This window comes from Abramis brama (assembly GCF_963993115.1).
Source record: "Abramis brama genome assembly, chromosome: 7".
Lineage (NCBI taxonomy): Eukaryota > Metazoa > Chordata > Actinopteri > Cypriniformes > Leuciscidae > Abramis > Abramis brama.
The window spans coordinates 22,498,911-22,521,513 of NC_139969.1; the positions used below are offsets into that span (position 1 = coordinate 22,498,911).

At 39.2% G+C, this 22,603-nt stretch overlaps 3 protein-coding genes across 4 annotated transcripts; 2 read left to right on the forward strand and 1 right to left on the reverse strand.

Annotated features, from left to right (window-relative positions):
- Window positions 1-12,978: 12,978 nt before the first annotated feature.
- Window positions 12,979-14,452, reverse strand: rps28 (ribosomal protein S28). 2 transcript variants are annotated; one of them, XM_084119384.1, is made up of 4 exons: window positions 14,351-14,452; window positions 14,025-14,072; window positions 13,490-13,612; window positions 12,979-13,099 (listed from the first exon to the last, which is right to left on the reverse strand). In XM_084119384.1, exons 1-3 carry the CDS (start codon window positions 14,387-14,389, stop codon window positions 13,490-13,492), a joined length of 210 nt encoding a protein of 69 aa, XP_083975510.1. In that variant the 5' UTR covers window positions 14,390-14,452; the 3' UTR covers window positions 12,979-13,099. The 2 variants fall into 2 exon arrangements, with proteins under 2 accessions (XP_083975510.1, XP_083975511.1); XM_084119385.1 differs by having other exon boundaries at window positions 12,979-13,102.
- Window positions 14,453-15,463: 1,011 nt separating this feature from the next.
- LOC311087171 (potassium voltage-gated channel subfamily V member 2) lies at window positions 15,464-20,512 on the forward strand. The gene is made up of 2 exons (XM_084120444.1): window positions 15,464-17,086; window positions 18,510-20,512. Exons 1-2 carry the CDS (start codon window positions 15,767-15,769, stop codon window positions 18,807-18,809), a joined length of 1,620 nt encoding a protein of 539 aa, XP_083976570.1. The 5' UTR covers window positions 15,464-15,766; the 3' UTR covers window positions 18,810-20,512.
- A 965-nt stretch (window positions 20,513-21,477) lies between these two features.
- On the forward strand, window positions 21,478-22,028 carry insl3 (insulin-like 3 (Leydig cell); the record flags this gene model as incomplete). The annotated part of the gene is made up of 2 exons (XM_084121139.1): window positions 21,478-21,664; window positions 21,769-22,028. 2 exons carry the CDS (start codon window positions 21,478-21,480, stop codon window positions 22,026-22,028), a joined length of 447 nt encoding a protein of 148 aa, XP_083977265.1.
- Between the last annotated feature and the right edge of the window lie 575 nt (window positions 22,029-22,603).

The following is a 22,603-nucleotide window of genomic DNA, read 5'->3' on the forward strand; positions in this document are numbered from 1 at the left end:
CTTTATCTCAATCAACAGTTAAAGACTGAATAATCAGCAGAGGACAGCAGCTTGTCACCATCAGGTTCATTTAATATGACACTCTGATATGACAATGCAGCAGCTGTTGCTTATTTACATTCTGAACTCTTGCAGGCATCTGATATTCTCTGTTTTTAGTGCATGGCATGGCACTAATTTGGTTGAGCATTCATTCAGATCCTGGAAAGATGAAAGACAAACTGACTTAAAATGCAGTCTTATGAGCATTCAGGCTGAAATGCACGGTGCATAGCTGAATCTGTTAGTGTGTAACTCATGAGACTGGGAAAGGACAGGATGTACATACTTTGCAGATGCATAAATGTATAAACAGCTGCAGCTATGTTCAGTCATACTGAAGATCCAGACAAGTTTAAACACAGCACTTTCAAACAAAAAAAGACTTTTTTTTTTAACAACAAAGAAAAATATTGGCAGTATTGGAAAAAAAAAAAAAATATCATATGCTGTTTGTAGAAACTGAAACCGAAACTAATTCATAATTTACACATTTGATGCATTTAGCTCTCATTATTTATTTTCTCATTCGGATGCTGGTGGCACAATTGGGTTTTATGGATGTGAATGTTCATTCACTCGCCCCAGACAAGCTTCACTTCTCTTTTATTTTAAAATAAGCCATTTTCCTTTGTAATTTCCTGAGACACTTAAAGAATTACTTTTAAGGTGTTTTGTGTTCAAAGAACCAGTTTTAACTAGTTAAAACTGGTTCTTTGAACACGAAACTCCTTAAAAGTAATTCTAGCCATTTCTAGAAATGACTTGTGCAACACATAATACTTCTGCGTAAAGGGAAACGTATATTGTGTTATTGAAACTATAAATTGTTTGCTTTTTAGATGTAATGAGCCAAAGTTTAATAGTCCCATTCATTTAGCCATATTAATGAATGTATGCTTTGAGTATCAGTAAACAATATTATTTTTCTTGCATATTCACCTCCGGATGCCCTGTAAGTTCTAGAATCAGGTTGCATCCCATCATGTAACATTTCTGTCAGTTAAGTTTGGTCGGATTCCAACATGTTATAAAACACTTTTCTCGTTGGGACCTATTTAACTTTCAGAACATCTGCTATAGGCAACCCCCTGTGACTTTAAAAATAAACAACATTAGGGAATTGTTAACCTTTCATCCCCTAAGACAGCAAAACAACTGGAGAACTGGGAGCGTGCAGGCAGTGCATTTTTCCATGATCTGCAAAGATGATATGCCACATGTCTATACATATTCCAGAAGTGGAAAGATATTTAACTCTGTGGGAACTGTTTCTAAGAGAATAATGACATGGGATATACAGAAAATGTAGTCTACATCAGCCTATATCCTCACACATTGGCGCCAACTTTTTTAGACAACTATTAAGATTTAGCCCAGCGTGACATCTTACGTATCTCTGTCTTTTTGTTTACTGCTTTTACGTTCACTACATTTAGATGCTATGTTTATATATCCATATTTTCTTTATACCCTACACTGTGTACTTTCAAATTTTGCTCTGCAAACCATAAATGTTCCAAACAAATCCAAAGCAGAATCAACCATCACGCCTCTGAGCAATGCACATTAGTACAGTTTCATTCCTGAATGAATCAGTAAATCATTTGATTCAATGACTCACTGACATAGGCCGTCACAGTAGAGGTATTGTTTGATTCCGAAATGAATCAGCGTTTTGAACAAATCCATTGAATGATTCAATGACTCGCTCTTAAAGGGATAGTTCGGCCAAAAATGATATTTAACCCATGATTTACTCACCCTCAAGCCGTTCAAGATCCATATGTCAATCTTTTTTCAGACGAACACATTTTCAGTTATTTTAGAAAATGTCTTAGATCTTTCAGTGGTTATAATGTGAAGCAATGGGGTCCAGCTCCTCCAAGTCCCAAAATGTGCATGCATCCTTCACAAAAGTAATCCATCCGGCTCCAGGGGGATAAACGAAGGCCTTCTGCCATCTATTGTCGTAAAAATATACATATTTAAAACTTTATAAATGAAAATAACTGGCTTCCGGTAGCGGTCAACGTGTGTTCACAGAGATGGATGCGTCGTGACGTAGAACGAACGTGACAGCGCAGCCAGAGAGCAGAGCAAAACAAAACTCGACGTTCGTTCTACGTCACGACGCTTCCTACGCTACGTCATACGCCAGCATCCATCTCTGTGAACGCGCGTCGACCGCTACCGGAAGCCAGTTATTTTTGTTTATAAAGTTTTAAATATGTATATTTTTACGACAAAACCGCACGGATTACCCCCAGAAGGCCTTCGTTTATCCCCCTGGAGCCGGATGGATTACTTTTGTGAAGGATGCATGCACATTTTGGGACTTGGAGGAGCTGGACCCCATTGCTTCACATTATAACCACTGAAAGATCTAAGACATTTTCTAAAATAACTGAAAATGTGTTCGTCTGAAAAAAGATTGACATATGGATTTTGAACGGCTTGAGGGTGAGTAAATCATGGGTTAAATATCATTTTTGGCCGAACTATCCCTTTAAACTTGTTGCCACCTACTGGCGTAACAATGTAACCTGCAGAAAGAGTCACTGAAAAATCTCCACTGCTAATGACTTTCTGAAACCTGCAAACATAGACAAGCGGAATAATACACACAGTACACTTTTAAACATTCTTTATTTCCATCTATGGCTCCATGAAGAACCTTTAACATTAATGGAACCTTTTCAATGCACATAAGGTTTTTTATAGTGAAAAAAGGCTCTTCTGATTATTAAAATGATATTCAGACTAAGAAGAAATGGTTCTTCTTATAACTGTCCACTGAAAGTTTTTTGGGTAACCAAAAATGTCTATTCTATTGCAACGCTGCAAACAAAACCTTTTTGGAACCTTTATTTCTAAGAGTGTACCGGAAATAACTTATGAATAAAACGTGATAAAGTACATGTATGGACATGCACATACTTATATTCCAGCAAATTTCATACTGTAAGCATTAACTTGTACAGTCAAAATCATTGATGCCACTTTCAAAAAACACCACAATGAAAAATAAGAAAAAAGGTCAAGAGCAACAATTGATTCATGCATGAGTTCATGCTGTCTGCTTTGTCTAACGTGACAGCCAGTTATTGAAATACTGTGGTTTTTGTTTCCAGTCACATGTTCCTTTTTGTGCCTACTGCCTAGTAACCTGTACATGAAATCAAAACAAAGACTGAGCGCCAGCAAGCTAATGTGTCAAATAATAAAAGAGCTTGTGATTGTCGTAGAGATTTATGACATTATATTATGTGCAAACACTGTTAAATAACTAGATTACAGCAACACCTTATTTTTATTAAACTCACACATTATTATTATCATTATCATTCATTCCTTTATAACACACATAGCAGAGTTGTGCCTAAAGTTATAAACTCTAAGTGATCTAAAGCAATAACAGTAAAGTCTAGATAACAGACTTGTTTTCCAGAGATAAAACATGCATTGTCGATTATACTTTTTCTTTTTTGTAAGGCCTTGTATTGTCTAATGCGGCTTGTTTTGTACTTCTCAACATTAGAATGTTCACCATAACATCAGAAGTGGCCATGAACCTTGCCTTGTTTCAATTATATGGCTTAGCTTGAAAAACATTTTGTTGTCATCTTAAGAAAAAACAAGAACTTCAAATCAGTGCATTTGGTTTCTCATCATAGTGAAAACAATACAATTCTAAGATTAAATAAATATTTTGCTGAAGTAACATGTTAATGTCCACTACTGCTCAAAAGTTTTGGGTTTTTATATGTTTTTGAAAGAAATCTCTTATGCTCACCAAGGCTGCATTCATTTGATCACAAATATAGTAAAAACAGTAATATTGTAAAATATTAGTACAATTTAAAATTATTGTTTTCTATTTTAATATATTTTAAAAATGAAATTTAGGACAATTTCTGTGATGGCAAAGCTGAATTTTCAGCATAATTACTCCAATCTCCAGTGTCACATGATCCTGATTTGTTGCTCAATGATTTTTTGATAAATAGAAACTTCAAAAGAACAGCATTTCTTTGAAATAGAATTTATTTGTAACAGTGTAAAAATCTGCTGTTGTCAGGTGCTGCATGTCATGTAAATCCTAACGATGATGCGAGACGCAGAATAAATTATGATAATAGACTTTAACACAAAGAGCAGTAACACTACACAAGAACTATTAACATAAACCTGAACCTCTGGAACCTCACGCTGCACACAAGAGTTCAAATTGAAGAGGGAGAGAGGGGGTTTTGGAGGAGGATGAAGAACAGGCAGAAAGAGACATTAAGAAGAAGATGACCGGAGGAACCAGGGAGGAGCCAGAACGGAGATGGGAGAAACCAGAGGATGACCCAGAGTCATGACAAGATGAAGGCTCACGGTGGAGCCATGGTGGAGCCTTGGTGGAGAGGCCGAGTGGAACCAGGGAGACGATAGACTGAGAAGGAACCCGTGGAGGTTGAGACCAAGGCAGAGCCGAAGACCCAGCGTAACACTGACAGCCAGCCTGGAGGGCCACAGTGGAGCTGAAGGCGGGCATGGCCAAGGTGGATGCATTGGCTTGCCAGACCAGGGTGGACAAGTGAGGACAATGATGGAACCAGAGGGAAGGAGAAGCCCGGCAGAGCCAGAGGGGTAGAGGGTCGAGGTGCAGCTGCTGACTCGGAAGTCCGACGTGGAGCCAGAGCGACGATAGACCAAGGTGGAGCCAGAGGGACGAGGTAGCCTGGTAGAGCCTGAGGGATGGCAATCCAAGTTCGGAGGGCCATGGTGGAGTCCAGGGCTTGGAAGCTTGTGGAGGAGTTAAGGGATCCACAGGCCAAGGCAAAGCTGATGACTGGGAAGCCCCAGGTGGACTTGTGCAGCAGAGTGGAACGACTGGAGGAACCCAGGGGCTGAAAGGAGACAGCAGAGGCGAGGCAGAGGAACTGGATGGCTTTGGCAGCGGAGGTGGGAGAGGGAGTTGGGCGGGACCATCCACAACGAAGGAGACATAGGGCAGGACGAGGAAGAATTGGTGCTGGATGATGAAGACTTGTTGCTGGGCTGAACCATCGGATACCAAAATGACTTGGAACTTGGCATATCCAGCGATGACTGAGACTACTTGGAACTGGGCTTGCAATGTCCTGCAGGCAGATGGTAAATGGTGAGTCATTTCGCACCAGCACCCACTCCACATAGTCAGCGAAGCTCCCTCGAGGACCATCCATGTGCAGGCCATCCCTCGTGTGATCCTTGAGGGAGCGATCCACCTGCTTCAGCTAGAGGAAGTTATCTGCTGGAATATCCATAGCAAAAATCACAGTATTAATCTTGTCTTTTGGGTTCTGCGTTGTTATAGGGGGTGCGTGTAGTTTAAATCCCAAGGGTGATGGGAGGATGATGACACAGAATTAACAATGATAATAGACATTAATTGACAAATAAAAAAACAGTACACAAGAACCATAAATGTTAACGCAGAACACTGAACAGAAGAAACAGAGGGCTTAAATCCACAGGGCTAGATGATTAACGGAACAGGGGACAGTTGTGAACTAATCAGAAACCATGACAACTAATGTTAAACTCGAACACAGGGAAAACAAAGACAAAGAAAACCGTGACTAGAAACTGAACAAGAAAAAACAATGAAACTAAACATGGCATGACTGTGACAAATGTTACTTTTTACCAATTCTTTCCAAAAAATTGTACTGTGCCCAAACTTTTACGGTAGTGTACTTGGAAAGATCAGGGCCCAATAGAAATATTATTATATTATATTATATTATTTTTTTGCAAAAAGTTTTATTTAAAGGTCAAAGGTTGCTCCACATGTCCTACAGTAACCTCGGTCCTCTGTGAAAATGATTAAAACTGTCCTTGGGGCCTTCGCTACTCAAAATGAACATCATAAACATGGGTCAGTCACAGAATCAGCAGCAGTAAATCAGGGTCAGCCGTCTCCTCACTGACCCAAGAGAAGCTCAACGCTCCAGTGACACAGTGTTGTTATTCAACGGATGTGGAGGCACAGCTGCTCCACTTACATTGAACAAAGGTTATGCGTCTATGATGCAACAGGTCAGGGTCGATTCTCACATTAACAATTTAAGTTTGTTTAAAAGAAAGCACAGTAATGCAAAAAATAAATCAAAACTTCACATTTTCTTCATCATTGGAAAAAACATATATTACATGAGCCTATTTAATAATCAGGAATAACAGTGCAAAATATTTTAATCTAATAAATATAAAAGAAGCACTAAATAATACAACATCAATTGCTTCCTGTATTTATTCATTATACACCATGAGGGTGTTTACTGCAAATGACAAACACTGGTGGGTTTGTCCGACAGTAACCCCTGTTTTTTCCACCTGAGAGAAAGATGAGACCTCAGGGACATCAAGGCGGGGGGATTTGTATCCGGGTAAACATGTATGCTATGCCATGCACGTATCTGCTGTGAAGACATTATATGTCAGTATGTAAAATATAAAATAATCAGCAAACACTGCTGTGCCAAACGTATCCTATAGTGTCTTCTTAAATCTCCAAATTAGGTTGAAATGACCTACTTTGGTCTAGTTAAACCGCTATTGCCTTTGTGTAAATATTAGCAAACACTTGTATTTGATTCACCCTTGTACATGTCATGAATGAACCCAATATTTTCAATTCAAAGAAAGAAAGAATGCTATTGATGAGTAAAGTGCAAACCCTCTTTTGGCGTTAAAAAACTACCGTCAGGATTTACTAAAGACATGCAGTGAAAAATTATGCTGAAAAGGCGTGGGCACAGTTATTTTTGCGGCTGATCTTATTGCATTTGTTGGAGTTTCCCTTTCAGATGCAAAATTTATGGGAGGAGAGTATTTAAATGAATCATGCAAGGTGATTTACTAAGGTTTGTGCTAGTCAATTTACTGGTATTTGTGCCATTATTTACCTCTCCAAAAAGCATGTCTTAAACCAGACGCTAATTTGCGTCATTATGCATTGGTCATTATGGAAATGATCCAGCTGTGTCTGTGTTCTTTAATTTGCGCGTCATCAGTGGATCACATGCTAACTTTCCACTCCCATCTGTGCTTTTTTGGAAATGCACTCTTACGCGAACTGTTTAGTAAATCTGGCCCAAAGTGTTCTAACACAGTTAGATGACAAATCAAAGATGACAGACAAAAGATCAAGAGACCAAGGTAAAAAAAAAAAAAAAAATTATTTCACTACATTTCCTTCACGGCCGACCGTCGGCTTGGTGTGTCCCGGGCTTAAGGTAGTCATTCAAGACCCCAAAGAAGATCTACGCTCCCAAATTGACATAAGCCATAGGATCGGGTGGAGAGAGGATGGCAAATCTCGACCTGTGATAACAAGATTAATATCCAGATCAACCAACTAAGCAAGCCAAAGGCGACAAAGGCAACAGTGGCAAGGAACCAAAACTCCATCAGGTGACAGAATGGAGGAAAAAAAACTTGGGACCACACTTAGCACCACAGCTAGGTGTAGTGCTTCAGCAATCTGAAAAGAGCAGTTTTATTCTAAAAGAGCAAAACGTTGGTGAAGAGCTTCTTTTTAAAGATGCCTTTCCACCTGTGTATTTCTGGTTGCAGTTGATACCTGTCCACCTTGGACGGCCACGGTCGCTGTCTGGGTCATTCAAACACTGAGAAAGCTTTCGTGGATGGCTCATGTTCTCACTGTGAGAACATGACCACAGCGACGTTGCGATCGTGACTCTCCTTTCTGGTTTGAGAGGGAGTCACCTCAGCTGCTCCCCGCGCTGATCCTTCTAGAATCCACAAGGCTGCGATGGCTAGCGCTGAGGTCAATATGAGGTCAACAACGAGAGTGTTTCGGCCTGGTCAATCCCCACGGGCCTTCTGTTTCTTGCCACACACTTTGCGCTTCCAGATGAGTTTGACGTTGCGTCACATGATGCACCTGATTTCTCATTTGGGGCTCTGGATGAGGAGGAGCTGTTGACAGCAGCTTCGGAGTGCGGGCCAGTGCCTTCCGACACAGAGGACTCGACTGGGCTCCCACCCTAAGGTGCAGTGGCCCTGAGTATGGCCTGAGTGGTCTGGACGCAGAGTTGGCAGCCATGCTTGCCCAGGCCGACCGAGAGCATTGGGCTGGAATGGAATCATCCCCCCTTTCCCGAGTGCTCTCCGTTGGATGATTGGTATCTGGGACTCGGAGCAAGACTTACAGCTGCACCTGCACCAGTGCCCTTCTTCCTGGAAGAGCATGAGGAGCTCACAAAATTGTAAAAGGCAACTTTTAGTGCCAGATCACGCTTCACAGGCTCTTCCACCCTCACTACCCTCAACGTTGGGGTGGCCAGTGAAGTGAAGTGGTATATGAAGGTTCCTCAGATGGACCTTGCAGTTGTGGTGCATTTATGCCTGCAAAACGCCACCACCTTGTAGAATCGTCCTAGGCTCCCATCCAGGGCCTGTAAGTTCACTTTGTCTCTGACGGCAAAGGCTCACAGTGCCGCTGGACAGGCTACCTCCACCCTGCATGCCATGGCTGTTCAGCAGGTCCATCAGGCCAAAACACTCATAGAACTGCATGAGTGTAGCTCTGAGCCGGGATTGATACAGGAAATGTTCGGCGACTGACATCACTCTCGGAGGGGCTCTTGGCCAGACGATGTCCACAGTAGTGGTCTGGGAACGCCATCTCTGGCTGAACCTTGCTAAGATTAGGGATGTTGACAAAGTGCACTTTCTCGTCAACTTCATCTCGCAAGGTGGCCTTTTCGGCAACACTGCCTAAGACTTTGCCCAGCAGTTCTCAGCAGTAAATAAGCAGACCGAGGTGATTAAACACATCTTGGCTGCCACCCGAACCCACAACGCCAGGCCGCAGAGTCGAGCTGCCCACTGGAAAGCGGCACAGCCCGCTCGTCAGGCGACCGCTAAGAACCCAAAGCGCCCCTGAGACGGGCGAACCAGGGATGGCAAGAGCTGCTCTTATCTATGAGATGGTGAGCACACTGCTCGTTCCCCTGGTGGAGGGCCGGGTTGAGAGTTTCCTTTTTTTTGTGTCCTGCCGCTCACTCAAGTGGCAGCAGTACCCAAATTTTCAAAGAAAGCGCAGATTTCGCATTCTCAGGGTCACACTGCCTGCGGCCCTGACATGATGGACTCGAGCCCCTCGCTTCATCATGTCTGGCCGCAGCACACAATAAAACAAAACCCCTCACAGGTCAGTGGCCGGTTTCAAGTGGGGTTCACGTAGCGAGGTAAGTGTTCCTGTACAGCCACAGGGTCGGCACACACAACTTCCAGACATGGCGGCCAATGCTCGCTACGTCGCCCCATTGCAGGTATGTCAAAAATCGTTGTTCCTCTGGTACCACTTGTGCGGAGTTTGGAAGCCTGGTTGGCACTTCCTAACCCATTGCGCTGGCTTATCAGGACAATCAGACCTAGCAATGTGATTCAGTTCGCTAGGCACCTGCCCAGGTTCAATGCTGTCCTCTTTACCTCTGTGGCAGGGATTCAATGCCAGTCCTGCACAAAGACTAATGAGCAGAAAAACTAAAACATTACTGCCAAAGCATGATAGCCTCCTGCTGTCAGGTGTTGAAAACACAGAACATGCAGTAAAAGGCAACCAACGCAAAAAGGCCTATTAATACAATAGAGGAGCAAAAGATCTTAGACCTCTTCAGGAAGGATATGTTCAAGTAGCACAGAACATACTGGACACCAGCAAATGTTATAAGAATGCCCAGTAACAGATCATACACTGTCAAGCTGGAAAATGGAACTGTTGTAAGGAGAAATCGGAAATGTCTCAGGACTGTGCCTGAGAGCAGACACACAAAAGACAAGTGTCAAGACTGAACAGACTAATCAGAAGATTCATCTGAATGAGGGACATTCAAGGACAGTACGAGAGACACGCACAACACACACACATACACAATGCACACAACATTCAGATAACAGCAACAGTGTTGTGACAACCAGATGTGGCAGAATAGTCAAGAGACCAACACACGTGAAAGTTTTTGTTTAAATCTGTTTAATTGTTCTAATGACACCTAAGAGCAACAGTATACAGATGTATATCTGTGTACAGATGGATAACAGTGTAACAGTGTACAGATGGATATTTTGGGGATATTTAATTTAATTTTATCATTCAATAAATTCCACTAGAAACAAACCTTGTTGTATTATTTTAATTTAATACTGTGAAGCTGCTTTGATACAATCTGTATTGTGAAAAGCGCTATACAAATATACTTGACTTGACATGTATGATGTAGTTATTCCATACTGTGCCTATAGAACTGTTTTAAAAAAGGAGGATGTTGCAACATATTATGGTCAGCAGGATGGGACAGACCATGTATGGTTGAATTGAGAGTTCTGTGTGTGACGTCATTGAGTTGCGCAAGCACATGAAGTAAAGTGGAAGCACTGAGAAGCATGCGGTTGTGAGATTCCCTTATTGTCAGAAACAAGAAGGATTGACAGAGTGAACCAAGCATATAATATCCTGCATGCAGAAATGTGGTGGCGAAGGACGCAATAGAGCCTGTTCCTCTGGGTTTCTACAGTCCTTACTTAATCGTGCCAAAGAAAGGCAGTGGGTTATGACCAATCCTAGACCTGCGAGTTCTTGAATCGGTCCCTGCAGAACCTGTAAAAATCAGTCAGATAGAGTACAATCCAGTTCCCAACCCCTTATGTTGAAAATGAAAATAGAAATTTGATATTGATATGGATTTATCTCTCATAGGATTCTTTTGTCAAAAACCGAGGGACTATCTTATTTAGTCTATCCTACGAAAGTTCCACTGGAATTGATTGGATTGTTGTGGTTTGCTGTAGCTGTGATCTCATGAGTGACAAGTTGTCCCGACCTTAAACACATCATCAGTTATTTTAATTGATGATTACGAGGGCACGTGACTTTAATAAAATAATGATGTGCACACATAAATCATTTATAATAAATACTGCAATATTCCATGAAAAATAAGAATTTTCCATTTTGATTTTTGCAGCATTCAAAGTAAAAGGCGACAACCGCGAGTGCAGATGCTTTTCTTTTGCAAGAGAACCAGGGGTGGTCAAAAACTGTAATCAAAATAAACCATGAGCCTCTGACCTAAACATCTGCAAATGTGTTCAGTGCTTATAGCAGGATCACACAGTTCGACAGCTGGTTTCTACCCACCAGCAGCTCAAGATTACACTGGCAAATCTCTGGAACAGGGCATAGTTAGGAGGAGGAGTGATAGTGCCCTCTCGTGGACATCCAACGAACAGTGACTCAAACACTTCGTGTTGAATGAACAGAAAATGTACTAAAACATTTTAAGATAAACTCTAAACGAAATTATAGTTTTTTAACAAGGACATCAGTAAAATAAGGCAGTTAGCCAAGTCTTCATTTACCGCTTATATTGCTTTGGAAAACAAGCATCATGTCCTCGCTTGAATGTTAAGTGTTACATGTTAAAATGTTAAGTTACACCTACACCCGTATACTGACGCTTTTGACATTTCGTCTACATTCAACGCACATGGCACCCTTTAGCGTCAATATGAGACGCAGATAGATATGGGCCAGAAGGCGCCTCCTAGCGGTCTAACCCTAACCCAGACCTAAACCTTAACCTACCCATAACCGAACAAAGCTCTGTGCGTGTCATATTGTTGCTAAAGGGTGCCATGTGCGTTGAATGTGGACGAAATGTCAAAAGCGTCAGTATATGACGCCCTAGGATGGGAATGCGTTGGCATATCACATAGTGACAACTTAGAACCAAGAAACATACCCTTTAATATACAAGATATCCGAGCAATATCACATTTTTTTAGACTGTTTTCACGGTATTATTTGAGTCATGTTGAATTTTAGTGTTGTTTCTAAGCTTATACATTAGAAATATAGGCCTATAATGTATTCAGAAACATAATAATGCTTACATGTGTCAGGCAAGATGTTTTTTTAAATGACAATCTAAAATGTCTTGCCAGAACTGACCGAACCTCACAATAAACTGGGGAAACTTGCCACTAGTTCTCTAGAGTTGGGGTATTCAATTAAAGTTCCAAGAGGTCCGGTCTCTATATTACCTTCCCAGCAGAGGTCCGGACAATAGTTTTTTAAACAATTGAACAGCCTTAGTACTTTGTAAAAGAAAAAATTCTAAACACTCAAAATAGTCATCAAAGATGAGAATATTGGAAATCAGTGATGTCTAATAATTATTTACCAAAAAAAAGGTATATATTTCTCTCAACTGGATATTAATATAAAAAGGTTAGATCAGATGTTTTATCAGGCTTTTTTATTTTATTTTTTACACTTTAGACACCTACATGAATGGCACATATTCAAGGCCTTGGGACTGAGAAAACATACTGGGAGTAGTTTATTTCTTAAGCAAAGTATGGGCCGTTTAGTTTTTATTCTTGGAAAAAGAATGGGCCGTTAAGTTTTTACTCTTAACTACTAAAAACAAACACCATACATAATTTATAATTAAAACTCTCATCGAGCACATAAAGTTTTTGGTCTTTCTTTCCCATCTCTAAATAATTTGTACAAATTATAACATTTATGAAATGGTCTTAATATGCTTATTAATAATGAAAAATGTATGGGGGGGGGGGGGGGGGGGACTAAAGGTGCCACACTTGGCACAAACCTGGTCTGGGCTTGAACGAGGCATATTTGGCTCTAGATAAACATATAAGAGGATGTAGCATAAACGACCCTGAGCGCTTGTGGCATGTACTGCTCTGTTGTTTTGATGCACGGCTCACTTTTAACTGTAAAATGGCGCAATTATGTCCCACGGTCCAGATGGAACCAAGTCCACCATTTGAATTCTACTGCATTAGAGTAATTGTAAAACTCAAGGTAACACCTTAAACAATAATTAGCATGAAATGGAGATCAACTTATTCACAAAGACATTTTATTTCAAACTGCGCACATATTATATTGTACGGCAAACTGTAGAGCTGGTGTTGATGTGCTCCACAAGTACTGGTTTGGCGATGGCAGGTCTTCACACGTGCACTGCTGGGGGAAACAGACAAATGGTTAGAACTTACATCAAGCAGCAACTGACTGGAAATCTGTGATAAGTCTGCTGCATTTTAATATGGATGATACTGCCTTAATTTACATATGATGTGAGGAATAGGAGTCATCTAGCACACAAAAGACAGTAAAGAAAATATTTAAAATAATTTAAACACTGAGAAAAAACTAAGATTAATGCATTTAAATATTCAGAGACTTTTCAGTCAGATACGTTAAACATAACTTGACATTGTCTTCCCACACAAAACCTGTGCACACAATACTTTTTTTTTTTTTGCTGAAAGTGTTTGTCTTTCCTTCTAAAATACAACAAATAAATCTGAGGTGATCAATGCATTTACAGCAGTGAATGATGTATACTACCTAGCGAAGCCTCCTGGCCTCTCTTTCAGACTCCAGAAGTGTCAGAACATCTCCTTCTCTTACTGGGCCCTTCACGTTCCTGATAATGGATCTGTTGCTGTCATCCATGAACTCAACACGCACCTATGGAAGCACAATATTTTAAGTCTTATGAGTGTGGATCAAAACTTGTACTTTAAAAATAACTCAATTACATACAAATTTTGACAGCCACAATTTGTTTTTATCCAACTACAATAAACATTATCTAGATCTTATAAGAAATGACCAACAACGAGATTTTTTTCACACAATTAAAAAGGCATTTTCGCATAACGTGTCATACTGATTACAACGGTTTCAATATTTACTAAACTGATCACGCACAAGAGCTGTGGCTACAAGCAGTTTTATTTGCCTCCCGCAAAATTCACTTAAATATATAAGGCATCTCAACTCAGTTCATGCACATCACAAATATAAATGTTTTTCTAATGAAGTCGCTAATCATATTCCACATGTACGTTAACGGAGCATGAGTTAATTCTGAACTCACCTGGGTACACTGTCCCTGGGAGCCGGTTCTTCCCAGCACTTTTGTAACCTGTAATGAAGATACACAATTAAAGGTAATTATAACTGACATTATTAAACGGCACATGTGGTGGAAACGACAATCGATATCCAAACTGCTGGATTGCAGGATGCTAATGCTAATGTTAAAGGCCTAACGACAAACACCGCTATAGTGTTGTGAGAGGATTATACGATTATTAAAGGCTACCATTTCCCAAAAAGAATTGAAATTGTATACTTTTAATCTTACAAGTATTAAATTGCATAATTCAAAGGGAAATATTCAATAAAATATTATTTTCTTACTCTAGCGAGCTTGATGGGCTGCACGCGGCTGGCATCCATGATTTCAGCTTCGTTCGGAAAGGAAGTCACGTGGTCTCGTCGGCTTTTATGTATCCACAGTAAAATGCGTATTTTCAATTTATCAGGTTTTATTACATGTTACATTTTGATATTATTGTTAAAAATGGAAACAGACCAAAAAATTTGACTTTATATTAATAAAAGATGGTTTTGCAGTTATAACAACTCTGTTTCCGGTTCCGGGATCATAAGGGGGAACTTTTATATTGCAGATCCAGCTGTATGTAGGCTACAATTGCAGAAATCACATATAATAATAAGACTTCTGAAGCTGTGGTCTTTGATTATGTCAGTACAATTATTTTTAAACGTTAATTCGACCCTAAAATAAAAAATAGATATTGGTCTATAAGATTTTTTTTAAAGTAAGGGGATAATCTGTTTTTAAACCAAAGGTTTGTGTAGAGGTGTCATGCAAAAAAATAAATAAAAAATGTGAATAAATAAAATATTGCATGGAAGTGTTTTCATTTTTATCATTAAAATCTCTTTCCTTTTTAAATACATTTCTTTGAATCGTTCATCTGTGGTTAGTAGATAAAAAGTAGTATACTAGGCTAAATAAAGTTAAAATAATATCATAGTGTAGTTTGAAATGTCAACAATTCAGCACACACCCTAAAACCAGAATAGACATATTACATTTTTTTTACATTTATATTACATTTACTCTAGTTGGACAAAAATAGTAATTGTCCATAAATTTAATTCAAAAAGAAATGCAAAAATTCTTAAACCGTTTTCTTTCCTGAAAGTTATTTACAAAATAAGGAAATTATGGGATTAAAAGATTTTCTCAATGGATTTGCACTGAATTGTTTAAACTGAGCACAATATTGTTGATTAAAAGCAACATAAATTTAACTTTTCTGTGAGCATTTAATAACCTTAGTATCCTTGCAACTGCTATTTATCCTTTGCCATTCCTCCTCCTAGAGCTCAATCCTTAAATCACTACACTAATCCTCATGACTGTATTTTTAACTCTGTTGAGGACAGAAAGAACAGCAATGGGATTATGGCATCAGTGAGGTGGGGCAAATCCCAACTCCTGATCTTCAGTTGAGCCGAAACAAATACAGGTGCTTTTTCTTTCTGTCTTTTTAGCTATATTGCAAACTCTAAAAAGCTAGAAGCAGTGGAATATGTTTTCTCCATCTGTCTGAACATTTATTCGAAGCTTCAAACCAATGCGCATTTTAAAGGAAAGTGGGACGTGTTGGAATGTAGAATCTGCCTTTTTCTGTTTTTATTTCTAACAAGAAGTTAGTTTTTTTTTGTGTGTTACATTTATTTCTACATCTTTCAGTTCTATAACATTTTTCCACATTCGTCATCATTTAAGTTACCGTAAAAATGGATCAACCAAGAAGACATCTTAAAATTCTGAAAAAGAGACGTTCAAGTCTATTTGCAAGTGTCAAACTTAATGCCAGCTTTTCGCAGAGTATAGAGGAAGAAGACATTGCCTTTCCTTTTTCACAAGACAGCTCTGTGAAACCTTGGACGTCGATGGACAACCTTGATACACCATCACCTCAGGCAAGTGACAAAAGAGATCAAGAAAAGAGGAAAAGCAGTGAGACAGAAGCAGCAAAGATGCCACACCGCCATTCAAATGAGATAAATGTAAATATAGGTGGGAAAGTCTTTACCATTCCCAAGCAGCTGGCTATCAAATACCCTAAAACCAGAATAGGCCGCTTAGCCCTGTGCAAAGATCCCGTCAAGCAGCTAACACTCTGCGATGACTATTGTGTGCTCACTAACGAGTTTTTCTTTGACCGAGATCCTACTTTCTTCCACTACATCTTCCACTTTTATTATAGCAATGTGTTATGGGTAATGGAGAGTCTTTGCCCTGTCAATTTTGAGGAGGAAATGCGTTTTTGGGGCCTTCACTTGAGGGACAGTCCCCGCTGTTGCCGCATTCTCTATGAGGAGAAAATAGACGAGATAAGAGACCAGCTGAAAGTGAACAGGGAGCTTATGGCGGAAATTGAGCCTCAGCACAATGAGGAGGGTTTCAAGTCAATGTTTTTGGGTGGTGTTCGTAAGATTCTATGGGACCTAATGGAGAACCCATACTCCTCGTTGACTGCTAAGGCTTTTGCTGTGTTCTCCAGCCTCTTTGTGCTCATCTCCATAGTAGCAATGACTCTGAATACTGTAAGCGAACTGAAAGATTATAAAATCTATGGAAGAACCTATATGGAGTGCGTGGAGATCACCTCAATTCTCTTCTTCACCTTTGAGTACTTCCTTCGCCTGCTGACAACTTGTGACGTCAAGCATTTTTTGAAGAGTGCACTTAATTTTGTAGACTTAGTGGCTGTCATGCCTTACTTTATCCAGCTGGTATTTGAGGCTTTTGCTAACCAGGAAGATCTCAGCGTTCAAGATGACCTGAAAACCATGGCGAGGGTTAGCAAAATTAGCAAAGTGCTTAAAGTTGTCAAACTCATGCGCATCTTTCGCATTCTGAAACTGGCGAGGCACTCGACAGGGATGCGGGCATTTGGCTTCACTCTTCGCCAGTGTTTTGAACAGGTCTGCTGTCTGTTTCTGTTCATTATCATGGGGATCTTCACCTTCTCCGCCCTAATGCACTCAGTGGAGCAGGATGCTGTAGGAACACCTTTTAGCAGTATACCAGATGCCTGGTGGTGGGCAGCGGTGAGTATATCTCAAAACATTCACCACAATTAGCACAACTACAGTATGATTCATATATTAATACAAATGGCCAAAAGCATGTGGACATCCAAACGGCACACCTGTAGGGGCGAAATCAGGTTGGTGGGGACACTTTTTCCAAGTCATCTCAATGGCAAAAAGTGTCCCAATCACCCTGAATTGACCCATGTATTAACTAAGCAAATAGTCTTAAAACCATGGCTATTATTAGGATGTTGCTGCTATATTAGCTTCATCTGTTCTGGGAATGCTTTCAACTCAGTGTTAGAACATGGATGTGGAGATTTACTAGAGCATCAGTGAGGTCAGACCCTGATGTGGGAAGATGGAGTGGGCTCACAGGGGACCAATGGTGATTAGGTTTGGGCTTTGTACTGGTCAGTCTTCCACACCAGACCAGTGTTGTTATTGTTGTAGTTTTAGATAACAATAACAACACTGGTCTGGTGTGGAAGACTGACCAGTACAAAGCCCAAACCTAATCACCATTGGTCCCCTGTGAGCCCACTCCATCTTCCCACAGATGGAGTGGTCTCACAGAAGTTAAAATACAATATAAATGTTAGATGAAAAACGAAGTACTAGTTAGTAAGTAATGTTAAGAAAACAATAAAAATGGCAACAGCACATAACAAAATTACTAAAAATTAAACTAAAAATAAAATGACAACAGAAAATGCTAATTTTTGCTAATTCAAAATATGAATAAATAGGCCTAATAATGCTAAATCAACACTGCACTAGACTCAATAAACAGTTTCATTCGTTTCTGAAGTTCTTTGCTATGCCCCATTTTACAAAAATAAATAAATAATAATTCTCTTAGGAGACTGTATGGCTGTATTCTTGATTTACTGAAAATATCCAAACCTAATTTTATTGGGTTGTCCACGTTTAGATTCAAAAGGCTCACAGCTTACATAGACTACTTACATAACTTTGTTGCTCAAATATTAAACCAGTGGGCATCATTATGTGTGTTTTTAGTAGTATCACTTGCGTGTGAATGTTTTTTTTTTTTTAATGATTGTTATCATTATCATCATTTGCTGTGGCTGCCTGTTGTATCCCTCTATCCTCTTTAAATTGTTAGTCTTTATCCTCTGGCAGCTGTGTTTAATCTTATATAATACCTTGTAATGCCGCTCAATTGGAGGCATCCATGCTGATTGGAAAAGTTAGATTAGTTTAGAACTTCCTGGAGGCTTACTAAGTTATACAAGACTTGCATGCACAATTTTGACTTTAATCACCAATCTGATAAACTGACTTGGAAACATAACTCTCTTTTGCTTCTTTCCTTTTCATTAAGAAAAAGCTGGTCTTTGTTGTGTATTTTGCAGTGTTCTGGTCCTCATTTGCAATATATAAATAAACATTGTTTTTTTTTATGCTGTTACAGGTGAGCATCTCTACGGTGGGCTATGGAGATGTGGTGCCTATATCGTACTCTGGTCGAGTGGTGGCCTTCGGGTGCATATCTTTCGGCATTATTTTGAACGGAATGCCAATCTCCATCCTATTTAACAAATTTTCTGACTATTACGCCAAGCTGAAGGCCCAGGAGTGCACTAACACAAAAATCCAGCGTGGATTGAACATCAAGAAAAGATTTCAAAAGAAATTTGAGAACTGCTTTGAGCCTCTAGCTGAGGAGACTGATGAGGACAATAGACATCACATTGGCCAGTGTCATCACTGAATGTCCTTGTCATCCACCCTGCCTTCACTGCCCTTGAACAGACAGCTCAGGTTCCCAGCCTGCCTTGAATTAAATAGGGATTTAAAAGATGGGTGAACGCCAGGTTGAAGAAAATTAAGCCATTAGCTTTAAGATGGCTTACAAATGGCATGTCGCTGAGGATCTTTGGTGAACTACTTTGTGCTAGTTTTTTAGCAGTATCTATTCAGTTGTCAAATAATTTCAGGCATCAAGTGGATTCAAATAAAATGTTATTACAGACTGCAAACTATTATTTGTATCATCAACACAATCTGTGTTAAAACGATTTAAAGAAATAGTTCACTTCAAAATGAAAATTGTGTCATCATTTACTCACCCTCAAGTTGTTTCAAACCTGTATGAATTTCTGTCTTCTGCTGAACACAAAGGAAGATATTTTGAAGGATGTCGGTAACCAGACAGTTGATGGACCCCATTGACTTCCATAGTATTTTTTTTTTCCTACTATGGAAGTCAATGGGGTAAATCAACTGTCTGTTTACCGGCATCCTTCAAAATATCTTCCTTTGTGTTCAGCAGAAAAAAGAAAGGAAGTGGAAAGCACTGTATACTACAGACAAGAATCCTGAGATTTTTCTTCCTCAATTAAAACATAAAGGATTTCAGAGGATCAAGTGAGACTTATGTGGCCTTCAGACACCTTTGGTATATTTAGAGTGTTGCTTTCACAATGTTTCTGTATAGGTGAAGTGCATTTGGATACCATGACATTTCTCAACTAAATTAATTTATGAACATTGTATTTGTATATACTCCAGTAAGCACTTTATCACCCTTTCAGATTAGCCCAACTCACATTTTAACTGTTTTTGGAAGGTATGAAGGGTGATTTCCTCGTTTGTTTCATTATTTGTAATGATTGTTGTTTATCTGCAGAGCCATACGATTACAAGTATACCCCCCCCCCCCCCCCCCCATTCTGAAACTTTTACATTATATATGGTTCACCTTTGGTCTGCATTACATAACATATACTCCTGCAACTTGTATATATTAAAAAATGAATAATGCGTATGAAAACGGTTTCTTTAAGAGAGAACTAGTTCACTGTATGTATGTCGCTACATAAATAATTTAATACAATCATTAATAAAAAGCTTTAGGCTCCCTGATGCAAAAGAGACCAATAGGCCTAACATCTTTTGTATTTAGCCCATGCACAATGCAAATATCAGAGGAGTTGCTTTCCTTTGGCTTATTATAAAAGGCTTTGTTTGTATTGTTTTCAGAGTTTTCCCATGAACATCTTCATTTTTTTTGTCATCTCTGAAAACAATGTAAGTGCTAAGCAAGCACGTACTATACCGTCGGTGAGAAGTCAAGTCATCTGACTTCATGTCTAACAGGATTTTAGGATCAAGAGGACTCATGATGCCATGAAATGTTCAACTTCAATTAAGGGAATGTAAAGACAAGAGCCCTTGACAGCTGCATGTTTGTGGCTTTTGTTGTACGGGAAAGATCAGCCTTTGCCACGTACAGCAGGGATTTACTGCATAACGGTCAATTATGGGATCATCTACAGTGAATTCAGACTGGAATAACTAATGTATTTGTTTGTTATTTATGTTCAACCCAACTGAGCTTATCCCACCTGCAACATTTAAAACAAATAAATGATCAGTGCTAAATATCACTCAATAAACTGACTTCCAACCATATTTATTTGCAAAATGTTTACTTTTTGAAGTTGTTGATGCGTAACAGTGCAGATGAGGGAAGTTGCCCACAGTGGCAATTTCCTGTTGTATTGAAACATTTAAAGATACAATTCCCTTTGTGGACATCTTCCCTGATCTAATTCACAACATTATAAAATGAATAAATCTTGTCATTTTTTTCTCTGATATAATCCGTTGTCCCATAGGGAAATGTGTGTCTAATTCACGAAATTATTAAATAATAACTACATTCATTTTAATAATAATTATTCAAAAAAAACAAGAAGAAGAAACACATGCAACAACATTCCACTAGGGGGATTCTGTCCCATTCACGTTTCACTTCAAAATAAAAACAACATACTTTTTTACCCTAGCAATCTAAATGAGTAAATGTGTCCACAAATCCTCTATTAACAAATAAACATTAAAACATTTAATATCCAGCATAATTAAATTCATAAACGACTATTATCCAAGAATACAATTAGATTAGAACTTTGCAGATGGAATAAATCTCAAAAATGTTAGTGTTAAGATTAATAAGAGCATTAAATAAATGTGTTTAGATGACATTTAGTGATATTCATGACGGAGGCATCTTACCCATTTTCCCCTAATATAAAATAGTACATGTTCATTGCCGTATTTCTGTAAACTCATAAAAGAGATATTATATGAAAATACGAAAAATGTGACCAGCTATCACAATTTTCCTTGACCTCAGGCAATATCATATATCACAGCTGACATGTTTTATCTGAAATACGTTCCAGCTTTGAAGGCCTCAAAGATCAGAACATGATTTTCTTCATTCAAGGCCAGATAGATTCTTGTAAAACCATGCATGCCAAAGGTATGATAGGAAGTATAAAAACCCCCAAATGTGGTTTTGCTAAGTAGCCTGAAGTACCTGAACACACTTGAATATTGCGTATTCTAATTTGATCACCCCAAGAAACACCATGAACATTAAGTGGTTTGCTTCTTTAGCTTTATTAATCCTCCTCGAGACTTCCAAGACTGAGAGTCAAGATGCACGAGTGAAACTCTGTGGTCGTGAGTTCATTCGGATGGTGGTTACATCATGTGGGAGCTCCCGACTCAAACGGAATGTGCTTGATTCAGACCTTCACTTTGCAAACCACCATAGTAGGTTTGCATTCTTCAGACATTGGTGTTATCCATTCATTTTCCTACTTTATATGTATATTAATGCATCCTCTCATTTTGATGCACCATCTGCCATTTTTCAGGGAACCTACAAAACTGGCTGGACAGAGATCTCTTTGCACACCAGAAAGGGACCCTGAGTGCTGAGGACAAGCAGTCCCCTGAGAGCGTGACAGAGCATCCAGCCCCCCACCAGCACACGAGCCCACCTGCAGAGCTTCCGGAACACCCCACCACTGTGCAGGATCTCAGCATGTCCTCCAGGACCCGTCGCGATGTCGGGCCAGCGGGCGTCTGCTGTACTTCTGGATGTACCATGAGTGAACTGATTCAGTACTGCTAAGCTCACACCAGATCTATTAGGACAGATATATAGATACATAATTAACACTTCACAAGTTAGAACAAGGGTCCATTTGTTAAATTGAATTAGTTAACATGAACTCAGCTAACAATAAAAAATTCTTCTAAAGCATTTATTAGTTATTGTTAATTTCAACATTACTAGGGGAGAGCGGGGCACAACCTAACACTTTTTGACTTTCTCAGTTTTTGTAAACCTACTCAGGGTTCAGAGTATTTATTTTTTCTCGCATTAGTTTCACATGTCTAGTACAATTATGTGGTTTTGTTTCATTAATACAGTGTATACTTTTTCTTGAAAGAATGGAAGTGAAATGTGACAACATGCCCCATGTGAGGGGCACATTCACACATTGTAACATGACCATTTGACAGCTTAAAATGTTATCTGATCTAATAAAAAAATGATCCAAGAAAAAACTAAAATATGTTCTCAATAAAATACAGTTATTTACTTTTTCATATAAAATAATGGCATTTTTTAATAATTAAAAATAAACTCATTTTTGAGTTTGACAACGAACACACCCGAAAACACAGCTATACAATATAGTA